We start from the raw sequence: 22,525 nt of genomic DNA, 5'->3' as shown, positions 1-22,525 counted from the left end.
TCCAGAGAGTAGCCGAGAGTCCGACGACGTTGATTGGCTGGGAGTCTGGGAGTCCGGGAGGCAGATAGAGTAGGGGTAGATGTTGATATATTCGGACCGGACTCCCGCGGTGTTGCCATTTTTACTTCAGCACGGCTAGTACTAGAGTCGGTTGTGACAATATCAATCATAGTGTCCGTTCGTCTAGTGAAAAAGCACTAAAGGGGAAGGTGCCCCTACCACCGGGTCACGCGCGAGCGCGCAGCCATTATGCCTCGTTCGCATGAGAAATACCTTTCTATTTTAGGAGAAAAGAAATTTTTTCAAATAAATGCTTAGTCGGAGAAGTGGGGCAGTTCATTCCTCAACGAGTAAAATATATAACCAGCACCATTAAAAACTCGGTTGTCAAAATAATTAATTGCGTTGAGCCTCGGACGGCGAAGGTGGCTCCCTCCGCCCTATAGGATGGTGCACGAAACTGCGAACGCAGACCGTGATTCCATACCAAACCGGCAGCTGCATAAGAGCCTCTCTCTCGCACTGTAACTTCTGTCCTTGTTTAGCCCCATTTCACTCCAACTCCAGGCTCGTCGAATGCCATCCTTGTCGTTTCGCTTACGTCGAGATAGCGCGAAACCGCCCCTAGTTCGAATGCCTCTATTACTTCTTAGCCACGTGCAACAACAGATCATTTTCTATTTTCATTTTCCAGGCTTTAAACTTTTTCGTTTATAACTTTTTGTAATTGTTTAAACAATTTTTTGTCAAGGCATAAAAAGATACTATACTTTAAGGTAAATAACTGTTGCTTATAAAGTTTGTTGATTGCGGCTTTGTTTTCCAGTAATAAACGTTTAAAAATTCGAGTAAAAAGCACTTGAAACCTGCAATCCGCCCAGCACCGACGACTGAACGTCAGGTCAGCAGGGGAAGGTACAGTTATAACCAAGAATCCTTGAATAGTAGAAACTTACTTCGTTTTTTTTGATTTCCAATTCTTCCAATTCTGATATTTCATCAGCTGATAATAAACTACATCCCTCGTGCTATTCTGTTTCTCGGCACTGCAGCATTCGGCTTTCTCTTCTTGGTTATGACTGTACCTTCCCCTGCTGACCTGACGTTCAGTCATCGGTGCTGAGCGGATTGCAGGTTACAAGTGCTTTTTACTCGTATTTTTAAACGTTAATTACTGGAAAACAAAGCCGCAAATACTATTTCGATATTCTTGATTTTCGTCTTATTTTGATCCCTAGAATCACCCCTTAAAATTTTGCCCACCTGTTGTCGAACACCCTGTATATGCATACGTATTTCGTATAATCAGAAAAGAAAGTTTTGCTAACTTTTTATTTAATTGAATTTAATTTTACAGCTGAGTGTGGGGCATTAGAGTCAGTAAAAGCTGCTTCTGAATTATATAGTCCTGTCAGTGGAAAAGTAATAGAAAAAAATGAAGCAGTTGAAAAAACACCCAGTTTAATTAACAGTTCTTGTTATGAAAAAGGATGGTTGTTTAAAATAGAGTTAAAAAACCCAGATGAAATTAAAGATCTTATGAATGAAGAATCATATAATTTATATCTGAAATCTGATCCACATTAAATATATTATGTCAGTGCCATGTGTGAAGTTAGTATTGAGTTGCAATTTAATTTTTATTGTTCCTAGTAATTTATCATAAATTAAAAAAATGTGTAAATATTTTCATCTCTTGTAAATCATTACCATTTTTTATGTCACATGCTACTATGTCGACTATGATTGGCATTGCATCGCAGCACTATTAGCGGTGGGAATTGAAATGAAAAATACATTTTACTTTAAAATATTTTTATTTTAAAATTTTCAAAGCGTTCAATATTCATATAAATGTAAACTACACTTATATAGCATTTATTTGTACACTTTCTTTATCATGTTCTTTATTTTCTGCTTCAATTGTAGATTGATATATTTCTTGCCATAACAGCTTATTTAAATTTTGTACATTTTCATTTTTATAAGAAAAATGATGAATGTACTTTTCTTTATTTTTCACATCTGATATTACAATTAAGGATATATCGTGATAAATTTTATTTACACTGAAGTTATCCATAACTAAAAACACAAACATAGTCTTTATAATACAAAAAGGATACAACCTCTAACATTTTCTTTAAATGTTTCAAAATCCCACCGTATTCCACTTAATTCTTTGTACAGTGTATATTTTCTTCTGTAATTGTTACAATAACAGAAATGTAAAACAATGATGTATCATTAAGTAATTATGTTAAATTACAAACCTTCCCTGATCTAATAATTTTTGATCTTTCAAATTTTGCTTACAGTTTTTTAATTTATTCCTCTGTAATTCTAATAACTGATTTTCTTCTAAAAGTTTTATTTTTTCTGCCTTCAGCTTTGCCTTTGAAAATAATAAATCTTAATTTCTGATTATGAAGAAATAAAAAATTATATTGAATATATATAAATAATTACTATATAGTCTAAATGTTTAGATAAATCATGATTCTTATACTCCAATGCCTGTTGCTCACATTTAAGATTTTCCTTCATTGAGGTTACTTTTATTGTTAGTTCCTGGATCTTTATTTCATTTTCTAAAAATCAAAAAGTCTATATTTCTATATGTAAAGAGAGATACAAACTACGTTGCGATGAATTACCGTTGCAATCTTTTTGTTTTTGTTTCACTTCATCAATAAATTTTATTTGTTTTTGTAATAAATCTTTAATCTGTGAATTGGAAACTTTTACATGCTTATCTTTTAAGGATAATATAACATCCATTATGATTACAACAATATTATTACTAACACAATCTAAAGAAGAATATAATTCTGTTGATACAAATTTTTAAAGTCAGTTAGCTTCGATTACACATTAAACTTTTGCTATACAGTACAATATCAATCATAGTGTCCGTTCATCTAGTGAAAAAGCACTAAAGGGGAAGGTGCCCCTACCACCGGGTCACGCGTGAGCGCGCAGCCATTATGCCTCGTTCGCATGAGAAATACCTTTCTATTTTAGGAGAAAAGAAATTTTATCAAATAAATGCTTAGTCGGAGAAGTGAGGCAGTTCATTCCTCAACGAGCAAAATATATAACCAGCACCATTAAAAACTCGGTTGTCAAAATAATTAATTGCGTTGAGCCTCGGACGGCGAAGGTGGCTCCCTCCGCCCTATAGGATGGTGCACGAAACTGCGAACGCAGACCGTGATTCCATACCAAACCGGAAGCTGCATAAGAGCCTCTCTCTCGCACTGTAACTTCTGTCCTTGTTTAGCCCCATTTCACACCAACTCCAGGCTCGTCGAATGCCATCCTTGTCGTTTCGCTTACGTCGAGATAGCGCGAAACCGCCCCTCGTTCGAATGCCTCGATTACTTCTTAGCCACGTGCGATACTTCTAGTGTTCCAAATTTCATAATAACTCAGAGTTTGGGAAACAAGGTAATTAGAGGCTTTTGGGAACAATCCTCTTTACAAAATGCAAATACGAGTAACTTAATGGAAGATCTTCTTTCTTATATCACTTTCATTAACACAGGAGTAAATGCAAGCATTGAATAACAGCGAATGAAATGAAACAGTTTCATCTCATTCGTTTTTCGTTTTTTTCCTTTTTCTCCGAAACCGTTAAAGGTATCAACAAACTTTATAAGCAACAGTTATTTACCTTAAAGTATAGTATCTTTTTATGCCTTGACAAAAAATTGTTTAAACAATTACAAAAAGTTATAAACGAAAAAGTTTAAAGCCTGGAAAATGAAAATAGAAAATGATCTGTTGTTGCACGTGGCTAAGAAGTAATCGAAGCATTCGAACGAGGGGCGGTTTCGCGCTATCTCGACGAAAGCGAAACGACAAGGATAGCATTCGACGAGCCTGGAGTTGGAGTGAAATGGGGCTAAACAAGGACAGAAGTTACAGTGCGAGAGAGAGGCTCTTATGCAGCTGCCGGTTTGGTATGGAATCACGGTCTGCGTTCGCAGTTTCGTGCACCATCCTATAGGGCGGAGGGAGCCACCTTCGCCGTCCGAGGCTCAACGCAATTAATTATTTTGACAACCGAGTTTTTAATGGTGCTGGTTATATATTTTACTCGTTGAGGAATGAACTGCCTCACTTCTCCGACTAAGCATTTATTTGAAAAAATTTCTTTTCTCCTAAAATAGAAAGGTATTTCTCATGCGAACGAGGCATAATGGCTGCGCGCTCGCGCGTGACCCGGTGGTAGGGGCACCTTCCCCTTTAGTGCTTTTTCACTAGACGAACGGACACTATGATTGATATTGGACAAGCAACACTGAAATACAAAGGTATTTCTCATGTGAATGCGGCATAATGGCTGCGCGCTTGCGCGTGATTCGGCGGTAGGGGTCAGAGATGGGATATGGGACGGGTTTTCTCGCGCATGTGCGGTGATTTTAGCATCAGTAGAGTACAAGTTTCAATAAAATGGGGTACCTTAATCACCATGCATAATTTTGCAAAAATTGTTATGATCTGATTGTGAAAAATGGATGTATAACACACACACATATACATATATATATACATAATTCACACTTTTCCTTTTTTCGGGGATATAGGAAAGGGACGAGTACTAAAATAATTGTAAACAAAACTGACTAATGACTAGGGCCTAGTCCCTAGTTGCGCTACCACATAGATACGACCCTACAAAACTCGTGCATGTGCGGGAAAACCCCTCTCATATCCCATCACTGGTAAGGGATTTCCCTTCAGTGCTTTTTCACTAGACGAACGGATGCTATGATTCATACTTACTTCAACCACATTTAGATACGCAGTGATCTGTTTAGCTCTGTTGCAAAAATTTGAAGCTTTTATTTCCACAATCTTCTTTTTACGCGGCTTGTTATTACAAATATACATACTTGTGTATTTTTGCAGTTTTGGTAGAGAGTAAACAATTGAATACTTTACGATGGACAAAAAAGGTATGCTTTTTTGCAAGCTTGATTTTTAAACTAATTTTTCCAAAGAATTAAGTCATATGTAGTGTTCATAAAGTAAAACAATACTTTTACTGTCGATTTTCCTTTGTGAGAAACAATTATTTCAAGTATAATTTTAGCATTACTTTTCAATGTAGATTAAGGTAGATTGTGTATTATTTTTAAAGATGCTATTCAGGATAGTCAAGATAAACAAGTTCTGAAGCGATCTGTACAATCAGATAGACAATTTGCTTACAAAAAAGAAGCATTTAGAGATGTTACTGAATTTGCTGAAACAAGAAAGGATGAAATGCAAAAACTACTAGACGATTTCAATAAAAAGTGGCCAATAGGATTAATGTGGGATTCCAAAGTACCTGAGAAGGATAAATGGCTTTTCTATTTTTTTTCTCTTCAGACTTCAGATAAGCAAGCAGTTACTCAAGCAATAGAAAAGTATCTAAATCTTTACAAAGACATATATGATATCAAGAACATGAAAGATGCTAATGATGAAGAGAGCATTAACAATGCTTATGATAAAATTCAAGATTTGTACGATGAGTTAACAAATATGGTTAAAAAAGCTGAAATAGAAAAAGAGACTACAAGTAGCAGTACTGTTTATAACTTACACAAAGATATGATATCAAGGAAAACACAGATTGTAAAAAAATTAGAAAGGGTCGAACTTTCCATTTCAAGACAACAAATACAAGGTTTAACGAATAAATTGAAAAGTGCTCTGAAGGTATGTGACGAAAATAAAGAACAAATAAATACCCTTCAACAAGAGAATAAAGAAATTAAAGAAGAGTGTAAAAAAGTTATAGAAGAAAATAAGACAATAAGAGAAGATATGAGAAATTTGATGCAAGCAATATCTATTTATATGGAACAAAGAGAAGCAGATCTAAATAATGCTGATGAACAAGGAGAAAGCTCTAGTCAGCAGCAACAATATGCTCAAAGTGCTAATGGTCAACAAGAATCAGGTGTCCAAGCTTCTGACATCGAAGCTAATCAGCAACAAAAGTCAAATGTTCAAGTTACCAGTGATCAGGCTAGTCAACAGAAGGAATCAGGTACTGAACCTGCTAATGATTCAAATGTACCGTCAAAACCACGTAGTAGGTCGTCAAGCGTTTCAAGTACTGGTAGTAGCAATGGTAATCAATTAGACCCAAGTAGCAAGTTAAGGTCTTTATGTTCTAATGATAGTGCCAGCGACATTGAAATAATCAGCAACTCACAATGTCGTTAATCTGGCAAAAGCATACTATTATGGTGGGGCTTTGGATCCACTTTATTTGAAAATTTATACAAAAAAAAGCTTTCATGCTAAAGAACTTTTAGAACATAAGTTTTCTGAAGGTATAAAAGAACAGTATATCCCACTGCTTGAGGTTTTTGGCAAGGAAAAATTGTATTGGTGGTAGCCATGGAGCTGTAAGGTAAAAGTACTCAAATAGATAAGAAACAATATCAGAGAGCAATAGAATATGTGAACTATACTTGGTTTTGGAAGATAGTTTTTGGTTTACTTATCCCAGTGTTGATTCATGTTGATTCAACGTGTGATGTGAAATTGTTTAGGTTGCCTAACATATTACAGGAACTTGATAGTAGTCTTGAAGAGATAAGGAGGCACATAAAGCATAAAGAACAGCATGAAGAATATTTAAAAGTGGCTGATAAAACCATTCAGAAGCTATCTTCAAAATATCACCCTGATAAAGTAAAAAGTAAAGGTGGCTCTGATGAAGAGTTAGCACAAGTTCAAAAAATGCAAACTATATTAAATGCGACAAGATCGGTACTAAATAGCCTTACTAGAGGCTATTTTGCTAGAAAATCACGTTCTTATTGATTGAACAATAAACAACTAATAAAAAATACAGTAACAAAAGCGACTTTATTGTGACAAAAAGATTTTAATTCAATTGAAATTAACCACACAAAGGATTCTTAATTACTGCTCTCTGATGGAACATAGCTGGAACATGAATCTCTACCGTGTGCGCACAAATTAGAAATGTGGGATTGTAAGTACTGTTGGTTACATTTATGCATTTGCTTTTTAATATGTTATATAATTTTTAACAAATTTTCATCTTTATAAGTATTTTATCTTTATCTTTATTTCATTATGATATAAAATATTCAGTTTTGATACGTCAGCATGTGACTATATCTTAATAACATTATTATTATGACGAAAACATTAGTTTGTAATGAAAATGAATTTACATAATTTTAAGAAAATGATTTTTAATGAAAAAATGTCGATATTATCAAATAAAAAGATTAAAAATTATAATTGTGTTACTTAATTTTACTATATAAAAAGCATTTACGTTACAAGGAACCATACCAAACTGTCCGTCTCCGATTTCAATGAAACTCGGTGGATATATTAAGCAGGTGAAAATAAGAGACACGTATTTTTTTATAGCAGCCCCAATCGCAAGGTTAGGGGATAAAATCACCCCTTGAAGTTTCAGCAGAAAAATGGTATCTCGAAAACTATCACAGATATAAGAAAACTTCTTAAGGAAAAGTTTCATGGTTTCTTGAGGTAAAACAAAAAGTGGTCACAGATTTTATAAAAAGTGCTTTGTTTATAACAAAAAAATTTATTGTTACATTATTTTAAGAGGTACAAAAATTTACATCATGACAAAAAAGAACCGAGATTTTTTTCTCATGTATAGGCATACGGGCGGCTATTTCTGTGAGATACGCATTTATTAATCACAACCGGTCCTTTTTTTGCTGCATTTCTGCGTCATGTCTGTCTAACAAAGGCTGGCATTGAGACATGCAGACATTACGATAATACAACTACCCATAATATACACAAATAACAAATAATCACAATCACTTGTGTTGATGATTAATTAATTTTAATTAATGTAATTTAAGCTGCGTTTTGTAAATATCGTACGGGCATAAAATATCAATTCGTGGTAATACGATTGAATTTCAGAATAACAGGCCAACTCATTTCGACAATCCAGTAGATTTTTGTTTCGGTGCAAATTCAGCATCAACATGTGACATTTGTGGAAATCCTGCTATTATTACTTGTGCGTGGTGTAAAAAATCATTTTGCTTTCAACATTTTTTTACGGAATACCATTTCTGTGAAACTTATGTTCCGTAAATTCAGTCTTCATACTATTAATATTGTATGTTTTATATTATGATTGGGATAAATAATTCACTAACGAATAGTACACACGCCAAGTATATTTAATCTTCATTCGAAATGAAACGATATCAATTGTTAAATTTGACGAAATCATCCTCGTCCAATGGCGATCATATCTATATGTATATACATGAAAGTAAAGAAACTGGTAGTCTTCTCGAATTTAATGTCTACGATTTCGTTAATTTTTACATCAATTTTGTTATTAACGTATATTAATTTCCAAGCAATAAATTACTTCCTAATAATACCATCCAACAATGCATACTAATGTAACTAAGATTACTGTTGTAAATTTTAGATGGTCTTGCTATGATTAATAAATGCGTATCTCACAGAAATAGCCGCCCGTATCCCTATACATATCTCGTGTGGCAGTATCTCGGCGGATTCGGGCGGTCTGCGTATTCATTCATTCATTTTTCTTTACTTGGGATATCGATCCCTGCGTATTATATGAAAATTTACAAAACTGTAGAAGGCAAATCGGTAATTATTGAGATTAGGTTACACCTCACCGATTTTGATGAAATTTAAATATATTGTAAAACTCAACATTTTGAACAACTTTTTCCTATACATATAACCGCCGCTCGGCCTTAGTTTTCGAGATATTTTCGAAAAACTGTTGAAACTAACACATTCAATTCTGGCCATCCGTGTGTGTCCGTGACAACGTACGCATTAGTATGGGATCGTCGCTTTTCTACTGTTTCTGCAGGCAACAGCACGGCGACCAATGACCAATATATACCTTGTACTTCTGCATTCATGATTTCAATGTATCGTAGCTATGATGGCACTTGGGGATTTAATATAGCCTAACCTAATCCAATCTACTCTTCCTAATCAGTGAATTAAGGTAGGTCAGGGTAAAGTGATATTCTGGTCGCCTGACGGCGACCAGACACACATACTGATTGTGAGATTCAAAATCATGAAAATTAGTTAAATTTAATTTTTAAGCCCACCCGTAATATATGTATATATATATTGATGTCGGTCGCCGTGCTGCTGCCTGCAAAAACAGTAGAAAAGCGGCGATCCCATACTGATGCGTACGTTGTCACGGACACACACGGATGGCCAGAATTCAATGTGTTAGTTTCAACAGTTTCTCGAAAATATCTCGAAAACTAAGGCCGAGCGGCGGTTATATGTATAGGAAAAAGTTGTTCAAAATGTCTAATTTTACAACATATTTAAATTTCATCAAAATCGGTGAGGTGTAACCTAATCTCAATAATTACCGGCAAATCTATCATATTATATACCAATGGATTCAGAAAAAAATCTCGGTTCTTTTTTGTCATAATGTAAATTTTTGTACACTGAGTTGCATTGAACTGTTGCGAACCTCGCTTGTATGTATGTGTATGATATCGTGTGAATTTAGCTGCAAGCTTGGAATCACAAGCGCTGAATGAAATGTAATATGGCGACGATGCCATAAGAGTATGACTGCAACATGTCTGCATTATGTTATATCAATGCTCATAAATTAGGAGCCAAAATTCAAAGGAATAAACAAACAATAGATAAGACATTGTAAAACTTTCAACACGGGTAATCGTGTTGGGAGAGAGTTGGAAATCCGGAGAAATAAGACTGTCACACTTGAAATTTCTAAGAAACTAATTTATTGCGGGCCGTATCTAATTCGTTACTAGTAACGAAAATCATGTTGGTTCTTGAAACTGTCGAAGTCTCTTCGACATCCTGTTTATTTACAGAGGGTCGTAAATTCTCTTAAGGGTTGCCTTGGCTCGCTAGCGCGAGACCTTTTGTTATCTTACGTTTTCTCTGGATCCCACGCTTTCTCTTAGCACGTGTGCACAGAATCGTTCTCGAGTCTTGGCGGAGCACCACCATCTTTCGCTCGCCCAAGGGTGGACCGAAGCCAGGGAGAGGGACCGCCTCCGGACAGGGATGGGCCCCTCCACCATTGAACCAGGGATGATCCTGAGGGAGGATTCAGGATCCAGCGAGGAGGGGATGGCAGCCAACTTCGATCGAGGATCTTCACCGCCAAGCTCAGAACGATTCAAAGCTTCAACCCGACTTGAGTCAAATTGTTGGAAAGAATAAAGAAATTCAAACTATTATTTTTCCTTAAATTCAAAGTGTATTTTATTAAAACCCGCGCCGCGAGCAGAGTGCTTTAGCGCTCCACGGGCACCTTACCCACGTTGTAAGCATCCAAAAATCCCTAGACACCTGAAATCCATTCGCAACAGAACCATACCGAATTGTCCGTCTCTGATTTCAATGAAACTCGGTGGATATATTAAGCAGGTGAAAATAAGAGACACGTATTTTTTTATAGCAGCCCAATCGCAAGTTTAGGGGATAAAATCACCCCTTGAAGTTTCAGCAGAGAAATGGTATCTCGAAAACTATCACAGATATAGGAAAACTTCTTAAGAAAAAGTTTCATGGTTTCTTGAGGTAAAACAAAAATGGGTCACAGATTTTGGAAAAAGTGTTTTGTTTATAACAAAAAAATTTATTGTTACATTATTTTAAGAGGTATTACTGTGCACCGCTGACAAGATGTCCCATGAGAAGGCCGCAAATCTGCCCTTCTCAAGGGACATCTTGTCATCGGTGCACTATACATATGTACCCTGAGTTGCATTGAACTTGTCGCAGTGAAGTTGGCCACGCATTCACTCACCAACGCGGCGTAAATGCGTTAGTGAAGTTGGCTACAAATCGGCTCACCAACGCTGCGTGAATGCGTTAGTGAATTTGTAGCCAACTTCACTGCGACAAGTTCAATGCAACTCAGTGTACAATATCAATCATAGTGTCACAGCCGACTCTAGTACTAGCCGTGCTGAAGTAAAAATGGCAACACCGCGGGAGTCCGGTCTGAATATATCAACATCTAACCCTACTCTATCTGCCTCCCGGACTCCCAGACTCCCAGCCAATCAACGTCGTCAGACTCTCGGCTACTCTCTGGACTTCACATAACCTCTTTGGTTTCGTTCCAATAATTTCGCTTGTTTCAAGGTTTTTATTCACTTATATACACGTTTATCAATTCTTAAATGTTTCAATTTGATCCAAAGATGGTTTCATTTTGCTTCATACCTAAATTTTCTTGAAACCACTGTAAATATTTCAAATATCATGCTTCACAACACCAAACTACTTCGAGAGTACACAAAATTTATATCACATTTATAACAATTTTATACTACCACATCACTTCTACTTGCCATAGTTGCAACGTTTATGTATTGTTTATACATAATTAATACAAAATAGCGTATATTACTACAGCTTTTAATTAAAAAAGACGGTAATTACAATTCCGAGCACAGGACTCTGTTTTTGAAAATAGGACTCCCGATTGTCACGTGAGCGGTGTTACCACGTTGTTCAGCATGGCTAGTACTAGAGTCGGCTGTGATAGTGTCCGTTCGTCTAGTGAAAAAGCACTAAAGGGGAAGGTGCCCCTACCACTGGGTCACGCGCGAGCGCGCAGCCATTATGTCTCGTTCGCATGAGAAATACCTTTGTATTTCAGGAGAAAATAAATTTTTTCAAATAAATGCTTAATCGGAGAAGTGAGGCGGTTCATTCCTCAACGAGTAAAATATATAATCAGCACGATTAGAAATTCGGTTGGCGAAATAATTAATCTCGATTATCGATTGTCTTCGATACTAACTTCAGGCCCTCCAAACTCCCGTATTTCATGCTGTAACGAAAATTAGTATTTGCGGGGAAAATCCAGGCGGCGCTGGTGTCGCTACAAACGCATAAATGTTATCGGTGAGATACACACACAAGCACATGGTCTCTATATACGTGTGCATGGTACTTACTTATTCAAAACTTTGAAAAATAAAAATAATGGAAGGGAATAAAAATATACTTCAGAGAAGATTGTATTACAGGCAGTAAACGGATTTCTTTATAGGAGCTCATAGGATAAATTAATCATCATCGTATATTTAATCAGTTACGATAAAAGTAAATGGAAGGGAGAGACGCACAGAAATGACCGGTTCACGTGCAACTGGTATGCCGTTGCATTTCTATGTCAGTGGTAAAGGTCTAATAGCGGACTCGATCTTTTATTCCTTTCAGCCTTATTATAGATGCCGGAATACCGATAATTTCCTGTGGTTCGTTCGGGAAGAACGAACGTTCAACAGGATATTTTAGAGAGGTAACGCTTAGTTTAGAAACTCGTTAAATGAAGAAATTTCTTTGTGCAGAAACGGAGCATGTACATATATTTGTTACGAGTTCCCGTTCCTTCGAACTTTAAACTCGCTAACAACTGTTTAAACATTTTCCGTTATTGGAAAGATCGTATTCCTTTCAACATTTTCGGCTCGCCGATAAAATTTATGCTTCAATCATTTCTATACAGGTCATTCGACGAAATCTATTTTATCGACAAATTTAATATTTCTGAAATAAAATTGAAAATATTTATATTTACGTGTAACTTATTTGATTTTATTATTAAATATAATTAATTAGTAATTGGTTAAGATATAACTGAAATAAGAAACAGCTATAATTCGTAGATAGCGTGAATTAAATTGTACGTTTGTAGGTAAGACAGGTTCCTCTAAATATATAATTTGTAGACTGAAATAAAATTGCACAAACCTTTTGTATATCTTGTTCTTATGAAACAAAATGTTTGTTTCATTCCGTTCAATCAACAGAGAAAGAATGGAAGAACAAAATCTATCGACATCCAAGGCAAGTTCATGGAAATATCGCCAGCTTAGGCTCGTTGAAGGTCGTTCGTTAGTCCCGTTACGTTACTATCCATCTATGACGCGAGTGAAGCATTCAACGATGGACTCTCGGCGCATTTTAACACTACACCGAAGTATCCAATTAGTTTGAACTAAATTACGCATTCACGTACTGATCTACATACTGCAAATATAATTAAAATGTTATTAACAAAAAATTTTTTCTTTTGGCCATCGAATAAATGTATCTATCTAATAAGACAACTTTCTTCATGAAAGATGTGAATGCTTTCTATTTACTTACAGCTTTATGTATTGAATTCTTTATCTCTCTGCTGTAGAGTCGTTCGATAACGTCGAAACAGGGAGAGAGTCGAAGATGTATTAACAAGTACGTTCACCTGGGATTCGATTTAAGTTTCATGAAGTACGGGTCGCCGCTGTACACGATGATTAGCGAGATCCTCCTAATAAGAAGACACTACACCAACATTCCGCTACTGAAACAGTTATGATGAATCCCGATCACCCAGTCCAGGGTGCACGCAACACAAAATGAGCCTTGACGAAGAAAAGTAAAGCCTGTAACGTTCCGGATGACTGAATAGAAGATTTGATCAAGCGATCGATCTGAATTTTTTCCAGGAATATCGGTTAACACGTTGAACGCAACAGTGAAATTGGGCATTTTTTTTTTTGGGACGTATCAAAGCTTTAATTACTAAGAATAGTAATAATTAATTTTCAAATTTCAAATTTCAAGCTTTCCATTTGCCATTTCACATTATTTGTACCATAGCAATATTACTTAAAAACATGTTTTTCTATTGTTTTCTTTTAATTATTCAGGCGTGTGCAAGTTGCGGGGCCTGTTAACACGTTGAATATGACCACAACCCCCCAATAAGTAATAAATATTAATAATAGTGTGCTGTATTCTTACTGTAATAATTAATGAATTTGTTAAACTACATAATATAATACGTCTTTGCCCCTGTAATTTTACATAATTCATTGTACCTGGAAGCTCGTTAAATCCAACTGATATTTTCTCCTTCTGTTTCACCAATTTTTTTATGAAAGCATAACGTTCTGTTTCTACTTATGTATACTCTCTGTTCAGAAAAGCTTGACAGAGATTTCTTTCGATCTCATTCATGAATATAGTCTCTCTCTCTCTCTCTCTCTCTCTCTTGCTGTTTTTTCTTTCGCGAAATATTCGCTTTACAACTGGTTCCTTCTGGGTAGCATGACAGGAATCCGGGGTTGCAATATCCTAGCAAGAATGCATGCGTAAGTGGGTGAAAAAATTACGTCAACTACTATCATTTGATTATTAGAGACCTTTAAAATTTTGAGGAATTTGCCATTGTTTCGAGTCGAGAAGATTCGAAATTCTTAAGATGCTTATTAAATTTAAAACAAGTATCTTATCGTTTGAAATTATTTCAAACTATATCTGTAGAAGAAGAATGTTTGTCAGTAACAGCAACTGTTTCGTGTAAGAGAATTTGGTTGAAATAAAAGACGTGCGAAACGTTGAGGAGCGTAAAATCTGGTCGAAAAGTATTCGAAAAGTAGAGCTTGGTAATCCGCGACGAAGAGTGAAGCAGAGGATTGGTCAGTTCCATTGAAAATAGTGCCAAAGGTGTGTGGTCATTGGCCGTGCAGTCTACCCCCACGTAAGTGCGCAAGCTATATAGAAGACCCCGCGAGGAATTTCATCTTCAGAACTGAGAGTCAGTGTCAAGGAAATCTACCTGGAAGTAACGAAGTGAGTAAAGCTTGTTTAACATTGTCTTAAGTCAAGGAAAGCTACGAAAATTTGTGGATCGTTTCTCTTCCGATACTTGCCATTGAAATACACGTAAGTAGCGTGCAAGCGTCGAAACAGTTCTCGATACGATTTTTATCGGTTTTTATTAGAACAAAGTGTTTTGCTTTCGTACTTACACAATCTAGAATACGAAAAATAGAGATATTTAATCGGCAAAGTATTTTGGTGCCGGATTCCGAATATTTTAAGCTCAATCTATGGCGCCTCGTTGCTTATCTTCCGTTTGACAGATCTGAAATAAAAGTTTCAGATGTAGGAATTGTTCAAATTGCAAGGAACAAGCCTGGGACAGGTAGAAAATACCTTTTGCAGGTATCACGGTACAGTTAGAAATCGTGAGCAATTTTTCCGGTGCCGTAGGTACCGTTTTCGAAAGGTGTGGTACTCTGTAAGATACTTTTCTTGTTTGTTTTCACGGTATTGCACGCGATACTCTTCTTTCCGTTCTTCTAACTGTATTTTAAACGTCGAAGAATCAATCCGTTTCTGAGCTCAGTATTCGATCCGTTTGTCAACCAAGTAAATGTTAAATAAAATTTATACAATAAAGATTTGGATAAATTATAATAAAGTTTTCATTTTTATATTAAATTATTAGATATATTTAAAAATCAGAATAATATACGACGAAGAATCTAAGAGAAAAGATACAAATTAAAAAAAAAAGAAATTAGCTCTATTCTCTCAAGTTTAATTCGTATCAGTTAAAAAAGGAAATCTGGTTTTCAATAACACGTTCTTCTCATCATTAAGAAAACTACATGGTTTTAACCTTGTCTAGAATCTTCTGGGTGTTTCGAGTGAAAGAATTTCTCCCATTCCCTCTTGGTGCCTTTTATTTTATTTTTCCCATTCTTCATTAAGCCAATCGGTGCAATGGAGGACGGCGAAGACGACAGTAGGTCGCGACCGCATTTTCAGGTAACGGTACCTGCCGGGTTCAACAAACCGGTAGCTCGGATCAAGAAGTGGGCTACCTGGTGCTGCCAGGACGACCTTAACCGCTCTGACACACTTTCCAGCCGCGGTTCGCGTTGTTCCTCCACTTCGTTCAGCTTTATTCGTTCCGTGTTCGCGCGATCGCTTGCTCTTTCTTGCCTACCGTTTCTTAACTCCAAGATCAAGGCCATTGATAGTAGAAGGACCAGGTAAATTTCAACGAAATCATGGGATTGTTGTTCTTCAACTCAGGATGGATATTAGTGTCTTCTATAAACAATGTGATCTATCTTTGATTTCTCATCGATGATCAATTGGGTCAATTGTGTGTCATATTAGAAACGTGATTCACGAATTTTCTCTCGAGTTGGTCGTTCCCTCTTATTTTCTCTTTTGAATCATTCGATGATTACGGAAAGAGAGAGTTCACGTTCGTTCCTCGTTTAACCAGTTGACTACCGTGACAGGACAAATTTAGTAGAATTGAATAATTAAAATAGAAAAAACATAAGTTTAAAATTAAATAACGCTATCCTTAATGGACAGTTTATACTTTTTCCTTCTAGAATGCATTACAATCAGTACGTGTCGCTATGCTTGGTGGCGCTTGTCCTGGGACAAGCAGCAACACTGCCACAGCATCCCCAGTATCATCCGCAACAGTACCAACAGCAGGTCAGGGACGAGAGGAAATTTGCTGAGAAACCGAACGCGATGAAGAAGGTTGCCCTTGATGACCTAGACGATATCAGCACCAATCAGATTCAAGTGAGCCTCTTTATTTATGCATGTCACCTATCTACTACCTGACAAACGGTATCTAATCCAAAAAGGGTATAACCTCCCTTGGGGGGAGCAGCCCATATACTAAATTCGAGTCTCAGTTCATTGCAACTTTCAACCCCTATAACTCCGCCCTCTTAAGACTTCGACACCTGGAACCACCATATTTGTGATCCACATCCTCCAAGTTATCCAACGATATAGATTGCAACCCAGTGGGAAGTAGCCCATATACTAAATTCGAGTCTCAGTTTATTGCAACTTTCAACCCCTATATCTCCGCCCTCTTAAGACTTCGACACCTGGAACCACCATATTTGTGATCCTCATCTTCCAAGCTATCCAATGATATAGATTACAACTGTACCTGTATAAATATTAATCCATTGACTCTATCTACTCCCTGTATAAAAATACACAACTATTAATAAAATGGAATAGTAATATTACTTTGGACACCACTGTGTCGAATTTGGAATACATCACCCTTTCAATTTTATGTTCAATTAATTTCAACGTATGTCGAACTTTTCATTGAACTGTTCTATCAGGAAGGTGGCAGTACCGGGTTCTCGTGGTCGAACATGTTGAGTATGCTGATGCAGATGTTGTTGGGACAAACTGGCGGTGTAGCTGGACCGAGTAAGAACGAGATCGACGATGGTGCACCAGCTAGCCCCTGGGCGAATTTGCTTTCGGTAGGCCTCAGGGTACTGACAGCCCTGCTAGGAGGTCCTCAACAACCCGTCGACGGTATCGACAAGGTTGACAATCAGAGCAGTCCCATGCAGGTACTTAGTGCATCCTTCTGATCATGTCATATCTTTTCTTTTTCTGAAAAAAAGGATGTACACAGTGAAAACTGACAAGACAAATTTTGTCGAGGTGTACATGCTTTTTGAAACGATACGTGGAACTACGGTCATTTCCGCTTAGAGAAGAAATATAATTAATCGGTAGACGGAATACAATGTCGTCCTCGTACGCCGCGGAGGTGGTTTCAGTCAAAACGGATTTAGAAAGCAACGAAGGGTCGTTGAAAATCGTTTCAAGCAATAAGAGCAACGAGTTTCCGAGACTTTCATCGCGATTCGGGTCGCGTAACGAAAGCACAAGCCGAATTGACTGTACATGTATTGCGAGAGCCGATGTGGGTCAAACGCATCGGAGAACTGAATTATTCCATGGTTAACAGCCGTGCAATGATCGCTTCGACGAGTTACATTCTTTTTTCTTTTTTCTATGGAAATCTGCGTTAGATGTTCTTATTTTCATTCAAGTTTACCATGGAATCGTTCGATTTGTTTCCTTCTGTAGATCATTTAGTTTAAACACGACACGCTGTACATTTCAGTAGCTAATTAAATCTAGTAGCACGTCTATTGCAGTAGATAGTACATCGCTGAGCATGAAACGAACACGAACAGTTATCAATTATTGGTATTATAATCTTGAAACATTCTCCATTCATCTATTGTTATCCTTTTGCCTTCTGAAGAAAAAAAAAAAGAAAACAGAAAGTGATAGGAAACCTTGAGGACTTATAAGTGTCGTTCATGCATGCATTGTAAAATAATCGTCGCTTATCCGTTTCTCTACTTTTATACGCGGAGGTATATCGTTCTGAAAGAAACTTACAACGATGTACAAATCGCTTCCTGACACGTGAGACTGCTTACGGTAATGAAGCTCATTGTCTCTTCGGCAATTAAGAGTCGCGACGTTACTTTCGCACGGGGACTTAGATCCGTTAACGATCTTCACGTTTTCTAAACGATTTAATTCCCTTTCGAGGCGAAGTTAAATGCGTCACTCTCGATGGTCGAAAGAAAGAATGTCTGTTCTCCCTTGTTGGTAACAAAACTCTTATGAAGTTTATGTATTGATGCATTAGATTTGTTTGAGATTAATTTACGTAACGCCTCTCTAAGTAACAGTACTATCTAATTATTAATCGAAATAAATCTTTTGCATCGACTGAATACGTTAACGTGATCAATAATTCATTGTCGTGAATGTTCAGCGTATCTATCGAAAATATATCTATTGCTTGGGTGCAATGTTAGATACGACTCCTTGTACATATACAATGATGAGAATGTGAACTTAGAGCACACGGCTGGTGTCGGTTGTTTAGGGCATTTTGACTGCGGTGCTGGGTGCGTTTCTAGGACAGGGCAGAGACCCCGATCAGGTTGCTGTCATGGCTAAAAACGCTTCCGAGGTTAGTAGAATGCTTCTCTTCTATCGATTTTGCACTTTTCAATTGCCGTATAGAGAACTGCCCTTTGATATCTTAACGAGTATCATTTATATGTGTTAATAACAAAGCAGAGAGGATCAAAGAATCTTTGATATTGTTGCTTCCATATATCAATTGACCTTGATTCTTCTTGAATAGTTCATTAGCATAGTGATCAACCTGTTGGACGCATTGAAGACTTCGTTCTCTCATCGTTCATTGACGGCCAGATCTATGGGAAGACGAGATACCGTTTCAGAAGCTGCCGTCGCATCCATTTCCATGCTCAAGGTACAACTTATATCTATACTTGACGTCACGAGAGTCCATAACTAACAGTAAGACGCGCAGGTTGGAAGATGGTGGGGGAACGCAACGAGCTCTCCGCCAATCGCGTTCCACTTCGTCTGGGAGTATCGCCAATCAGAGCGACGATGCGCAGAAAAGAACGAAAACTGGTCTTTTCGCAGTTATGGACTCTGTAGTGTTTTACATTAACAATTAGTCGTGTCTAAACGAATAAAATTTTAAATACAGGGTTACATGAGGTCGGTGAAATCCTTTAACAATGTTGGTCGCGCCGAAGACGAGGGTCAGAGAGGGTGCGCCGAGAGAGCGCTCTGCGAGGCAAGTGCCGAGTGTGTTGCAGATGCTCAGGGCACATCGTCCATCTTCTGTCAGCTTGGATCGTACGTATCTTCCCTGAAAACTACATTGCCAGTCCTCTGAAACTGTTCAATTATAAGTGTCTAAGCGAAAGTTTATTCTTTCTTCAAGATACGCGACGAGCTATTTACTGCAGAGGCAGAGCGGAGTAGGTTTCGAGGCACTCTACGAGGCAGGTCGACGTGGACGTACCGGAGAGGATTGCAGAACTCTGTTCGTGGATTGTAACGCCGTATGAAGAAGCGGTTTCGTCTCGATCCATTCAAGTACGATTTAGACGCTCGGGGACACCATCGACCCCGGATTTCCATCCGCATTTCTCAACATCGAAAATTCGGGAAACTAGCTTCAAATTCTATTCCTTTCGATCGCTTTCGAGTGCTTTCTTCTGTCCCGAGGTTTAGATCGCACTTGAAATGGTGGATAAAATAGCTTTAGACGCGACGTGGAATATGCGCAAGAAGCGTGCCGAGACCAAAACCAGAAACTTAACTCTCTTCTCGCTTAGTACCTAATCGGTCTTTCATTAACGTCACAATTAGTTAATCAATTAATTACAACTGATACACTAACGGTCACGTGTAGATACGTGTACTTAGACATACAGCACACTAGCAACGCTAAAAGGTCATTCACACTGGTCCTATCTGTAAAGTAACAAGTGCCAGTGTGAATATCTTTATAGTGATTGTATAGTAATTCATTAATCAATTAACTACGCAACCATGATTTGATCAATGATGCAATGAATTATAGGAAGAACTCTTGGTGTCCCTGGAAACTACGCATCTTTTCCGTGAACACCGAGAGTTCATTAACGTAGATTCTACATTTCTGAGTACACTAATGCAGATTTTACGTTGTAATAAGTTCTAAGAGAAAGAGAGTTAGGTAGAAAGGAGAAAAGTGCATGCAGTGGGAGAGAAACACTTAACGTAGAAATAGACTGAACGAGAATCCAGGCCTGAACGAACTGTGAACCGTTCGTCTAGGTCTCTCAACGACAATCACGATATTTATTTCTATTTATTTGAATGTATTAAATCTAGTAGAGTTAGCGTATACTCTCGAGGACTGGATCGGTTACGATGGAAAATAGGACATAGCTTTTAAGAAGAAAAAAGAAAAAAAAAAACAATTTTGAATGAAAGTTTAAAGTTGTAACATTGTAGACAGGTCGAAATTTTTGTTGAAACATTCAAATTGTATGATTATTCTGTTCTTTCGCACGTAAACGACAGATTCGTCCTCGAAAGACCCTCCATTATTCATACAAGCTAACGTCTCAGGATATTGTGTTTGTTCTATCACCCGCTCAAAATTATCTACTGTATATAGGCATTATACATATATATATATATACACGGGTGGAGTGTTTCGCAATAACCACGTTCTATTTAGATCAGTTAGCGTATCACTTAGAAATAAGTTGTATGTATGACGTGTGGTACGATTATATTTAAATTGAAGCTAATAAACGGTCTTATTCATAAGTAATCTTCTTTTCATTTCACCTTTCCATCGTTATTCCTGAAATGGTACAAACATATTAGAATATAACAAATACATACAATATGAGTATTTATACTTAAAATTGATAATGAAAATTCTTACAGTTAACAGTATTATTTTGTTCACCTTAATCTTTGAAACTCTATTGCAACCAAGCACGATAACGAGGACAATGTATGTTTAACTTGTGCAACGAGTGGAAAGACGTAGGTGTCATCAGGAACCATGAAAATTCACGTGCCGTGACAGAAAACGGATTGAACCGACAATAGTTTTCTGGACGAAACAGTCTGCTTTAGTGCCTCGTGGAGAGAGTCTAAGATTGTGAAATCCGGAAGCTTTTTCTTCTTCAAGGCAAGGTAATAGTGCTTGCGTTATTTTCAAGTACCTCATGTTTGCTTATGATATTCCTTCAGATGACGTTCAAATCTCTGATGAACTTTGGAAACTTCGCCAAAGGGCCTTATCATCCTGGCATCGATAGGTACCACAACTCTAATGGATACCATCATAGTGATTCTGGTGGCTATCATCATGGTTCACGAGGGTAATTAATATCAATTAATACCAGGGCCGGACCTGAGATTTCGGGGGTCCGAGGCGAGCTCCGAAAAACGGCCCCTTCACATATATGACAAAATTTATAAAATTAACATTAAAGCTTGTATAACTAATTTAGATTTGCATTTATATCAATTAACATTCAAGTAAACATTACTCTTTTTGCATTCTTAGACGCAAAATCGTCTTATGGGGCCCCTAGGTGGCCGCCTAGTCTGCCTAGACCTAAAGCCGACCCTGTTTAATGCCTATTCAAATGTGACTATTTAACGTTAAACCAAATTGAGTTATTTTTGTAGAAGCTACAAGGGTAAAGGCGGAAGTGGAGCAGCGTTGAGTGCGTTGACCTTGCTCGCCTTCCTGTTCCTCATAAACGTGATGCAGGTAATTATCAGTGGAACTTTCTGTTGTGGAAGGAGGTCGAGGAAGGATCTGCTTCCTGTTGATTTGTCGTGTCTGAAAGAGAATATTTATTTGCGTCTAATCACTGTTTAGATATAAAGATATAACATCTCCAATAGTTCTAAGCTTCAAATGTAGGGGAGAGTCGCCGAATCATCGCCTAGATCGGACCCATCACCTTATAATCCCTCCTACAACAAATAATATCGCAGTATAGGCAGCATATCTAACATTGATGTATACTACGCTGATCCAACCATTCATCAATGTTAGATATGCTGCCTATTCTGCGATATTATTTGTTATAGGAGGTAATATAAGGTGATGGGTCCAATTTAGGCGACGGTCCAAATTCGGCAACTCTCCCCTACCATTATTCAATTATACTTATCGTTTCAGCAATCCATGCAAGATAACAATTCAATGGCAACAACCACGACATCCACGATAGTGTTAAGGAACGATGATCAATCGGTGGTCGCAGATGTAAAAGAGGAGAAGGACATCAAGAAGGACGAGGTGAAGCACGACGGTATCTATGGGACATCGATAAAATCCAAGATCCAAAGGCTTAACAGTCAATATATTAATTAAATGAAATTAATTTGTACATAATGATTCGTACAAGATGAATGGTAGTTCACACAGAGAGGATGAAGAAATTAGTTTGAA

At 37.3% G+C, this 22,525-nt stretch overlaps 3 protein-coding genes across 3 annotated transcripts; 2 read left to right on the top strand and 1 right to left on the bottom strand.

Annotated features, from left to right (window-relative positions):
- Positions 1-1,798: 1,798 nt before the first annotated feature.
- LOC114882410 lies at positions 1,799-2,937 on the bottom strand. Its single transcript, XM_029199298.2, has 5 exons — positions 2,658-2,937; positions 2,470-2,591; positions 2,274-2,395; positions 2,127-2,203; positions 1,799-2,025 (listed from the first exon to the last, which is right to left on the bottom strand). The coding sequence occupies exons 1-5, from the start codon at positions 2,779-2,781 to the stop codon at positions 1,868-1,870; spliced, it is 603 nt and encodes a 200-aa protein (XP_029055131.1). The 5' UTR covers positions 2,782-2,937; the 3' UTR covers positions 1,799-1,867.
- A 1,799-nt stretch (positions 2,938-4,736) lies between these two features.
- Positions 4,737-7,205, top strand: LOC114882136 (interaptin-like). The gene is made up of 2 exons (XM_029199014.2): positions 4,737-4,964; positions 5,150-7,205. The coding sequence occupies exons 1-2, from the start codon at positions 4,952-4,954 to the stop codon at positions 6,226-6,228; spliced, it is 1,092 nt and encodes a 363-aa protein (XP_029054847.2). The 5' UTR covers positions 4,737-4,951; the 3' UTR covers positions 6,229-7,205.
- Positions 7,206-14,663: 7,458 nt separating this feature from the next.
- LOC114878605 lies at positions 14,664-21,500 on the top strand. The gene is made up of 8 exons (XM_029192615.2): positions 14,664-14,685; positions 16,254-16,455; positions 17,022-17,261; positions 18,608-18,694; positions 18,872-19,003; positions 19,250-19,401; positions 19,490-20,916; positions 20,995-21,500. The coding sequence occupies exons 2-7, from the start codon at positions 16,255-16,257 to the stop codon at positions 19,614-19,616; spliced, it is 939 nt and encodes a 312-aa protein (XP_029048448.1). The 5' UTR covers positions 14,664-14,685; position 16,254; the 3' UTR covers positions 19,617-20,916; positions 20,995-21,500.
- Positions 21,501-22,525: the final 1,025 nt, after the last annotated feature.

Source organism: Osmia bicornis, chromosome 11 (genome assembly GCF_907164935.1).
Source record: "Osmia bicornis bicornis chromosome 11, iOsmBic2.1, whole genome shotgun sequence".
NCBI classification, from domain to species: Eukaryota; Metazoa; Arthropoda; class Insecta; order Hymenoptera; family Megachilidae; genus Osmia; species Osmia bicornis.
Note: the sequence above shows the minus strand (reverse complement) of the source record. Positions and strands in the feature narration are given on the sequence as shown.

Coding starts and splice junctions, on each gene's coding strand:
- LOC114882410 (XM_029199298.2), bottom strand. CDS start 2,781: ATGGATGTTATATTATCCTTAAAAGATAAGCATGTAAAAGTTTCCAAT. Junction 2,592..2,657: donor AAAACAAAAAGATTGCAACG/GTAATTCATCGC, acceptor TTTGATTTTTAG/AAAATGAAATAAAGATCCAG. Junction 2,026..2,126: donor TAAAGAAAATGTTAGAGGTT/GTATCCTTTTTG, acceptor TTGTAATATCAG/ATGTGAAAAATAAAGAAAAG.
- LOC114878605 (XM_029192615.2), top strand. CDS start 16,255: ATGCATTACAATCAGTACGTGTCGCTATGCTTGGTGGCGCTTGTCCTG. Junction 18,695..18,871: donor TGGCTAAAAACGCTTCCGAG/GTTAGTAGAATG, acceptor CTTCTTGAATAG/TTCATTAGCATAGTGATCAA. Junction 19,402..19,489: donor ATCTTCTGTCAGCTTGGATC/GTACGTATCTTC, acceptor TCTTTCTTCAAG/ATACGCGACGAGCTATTTAC.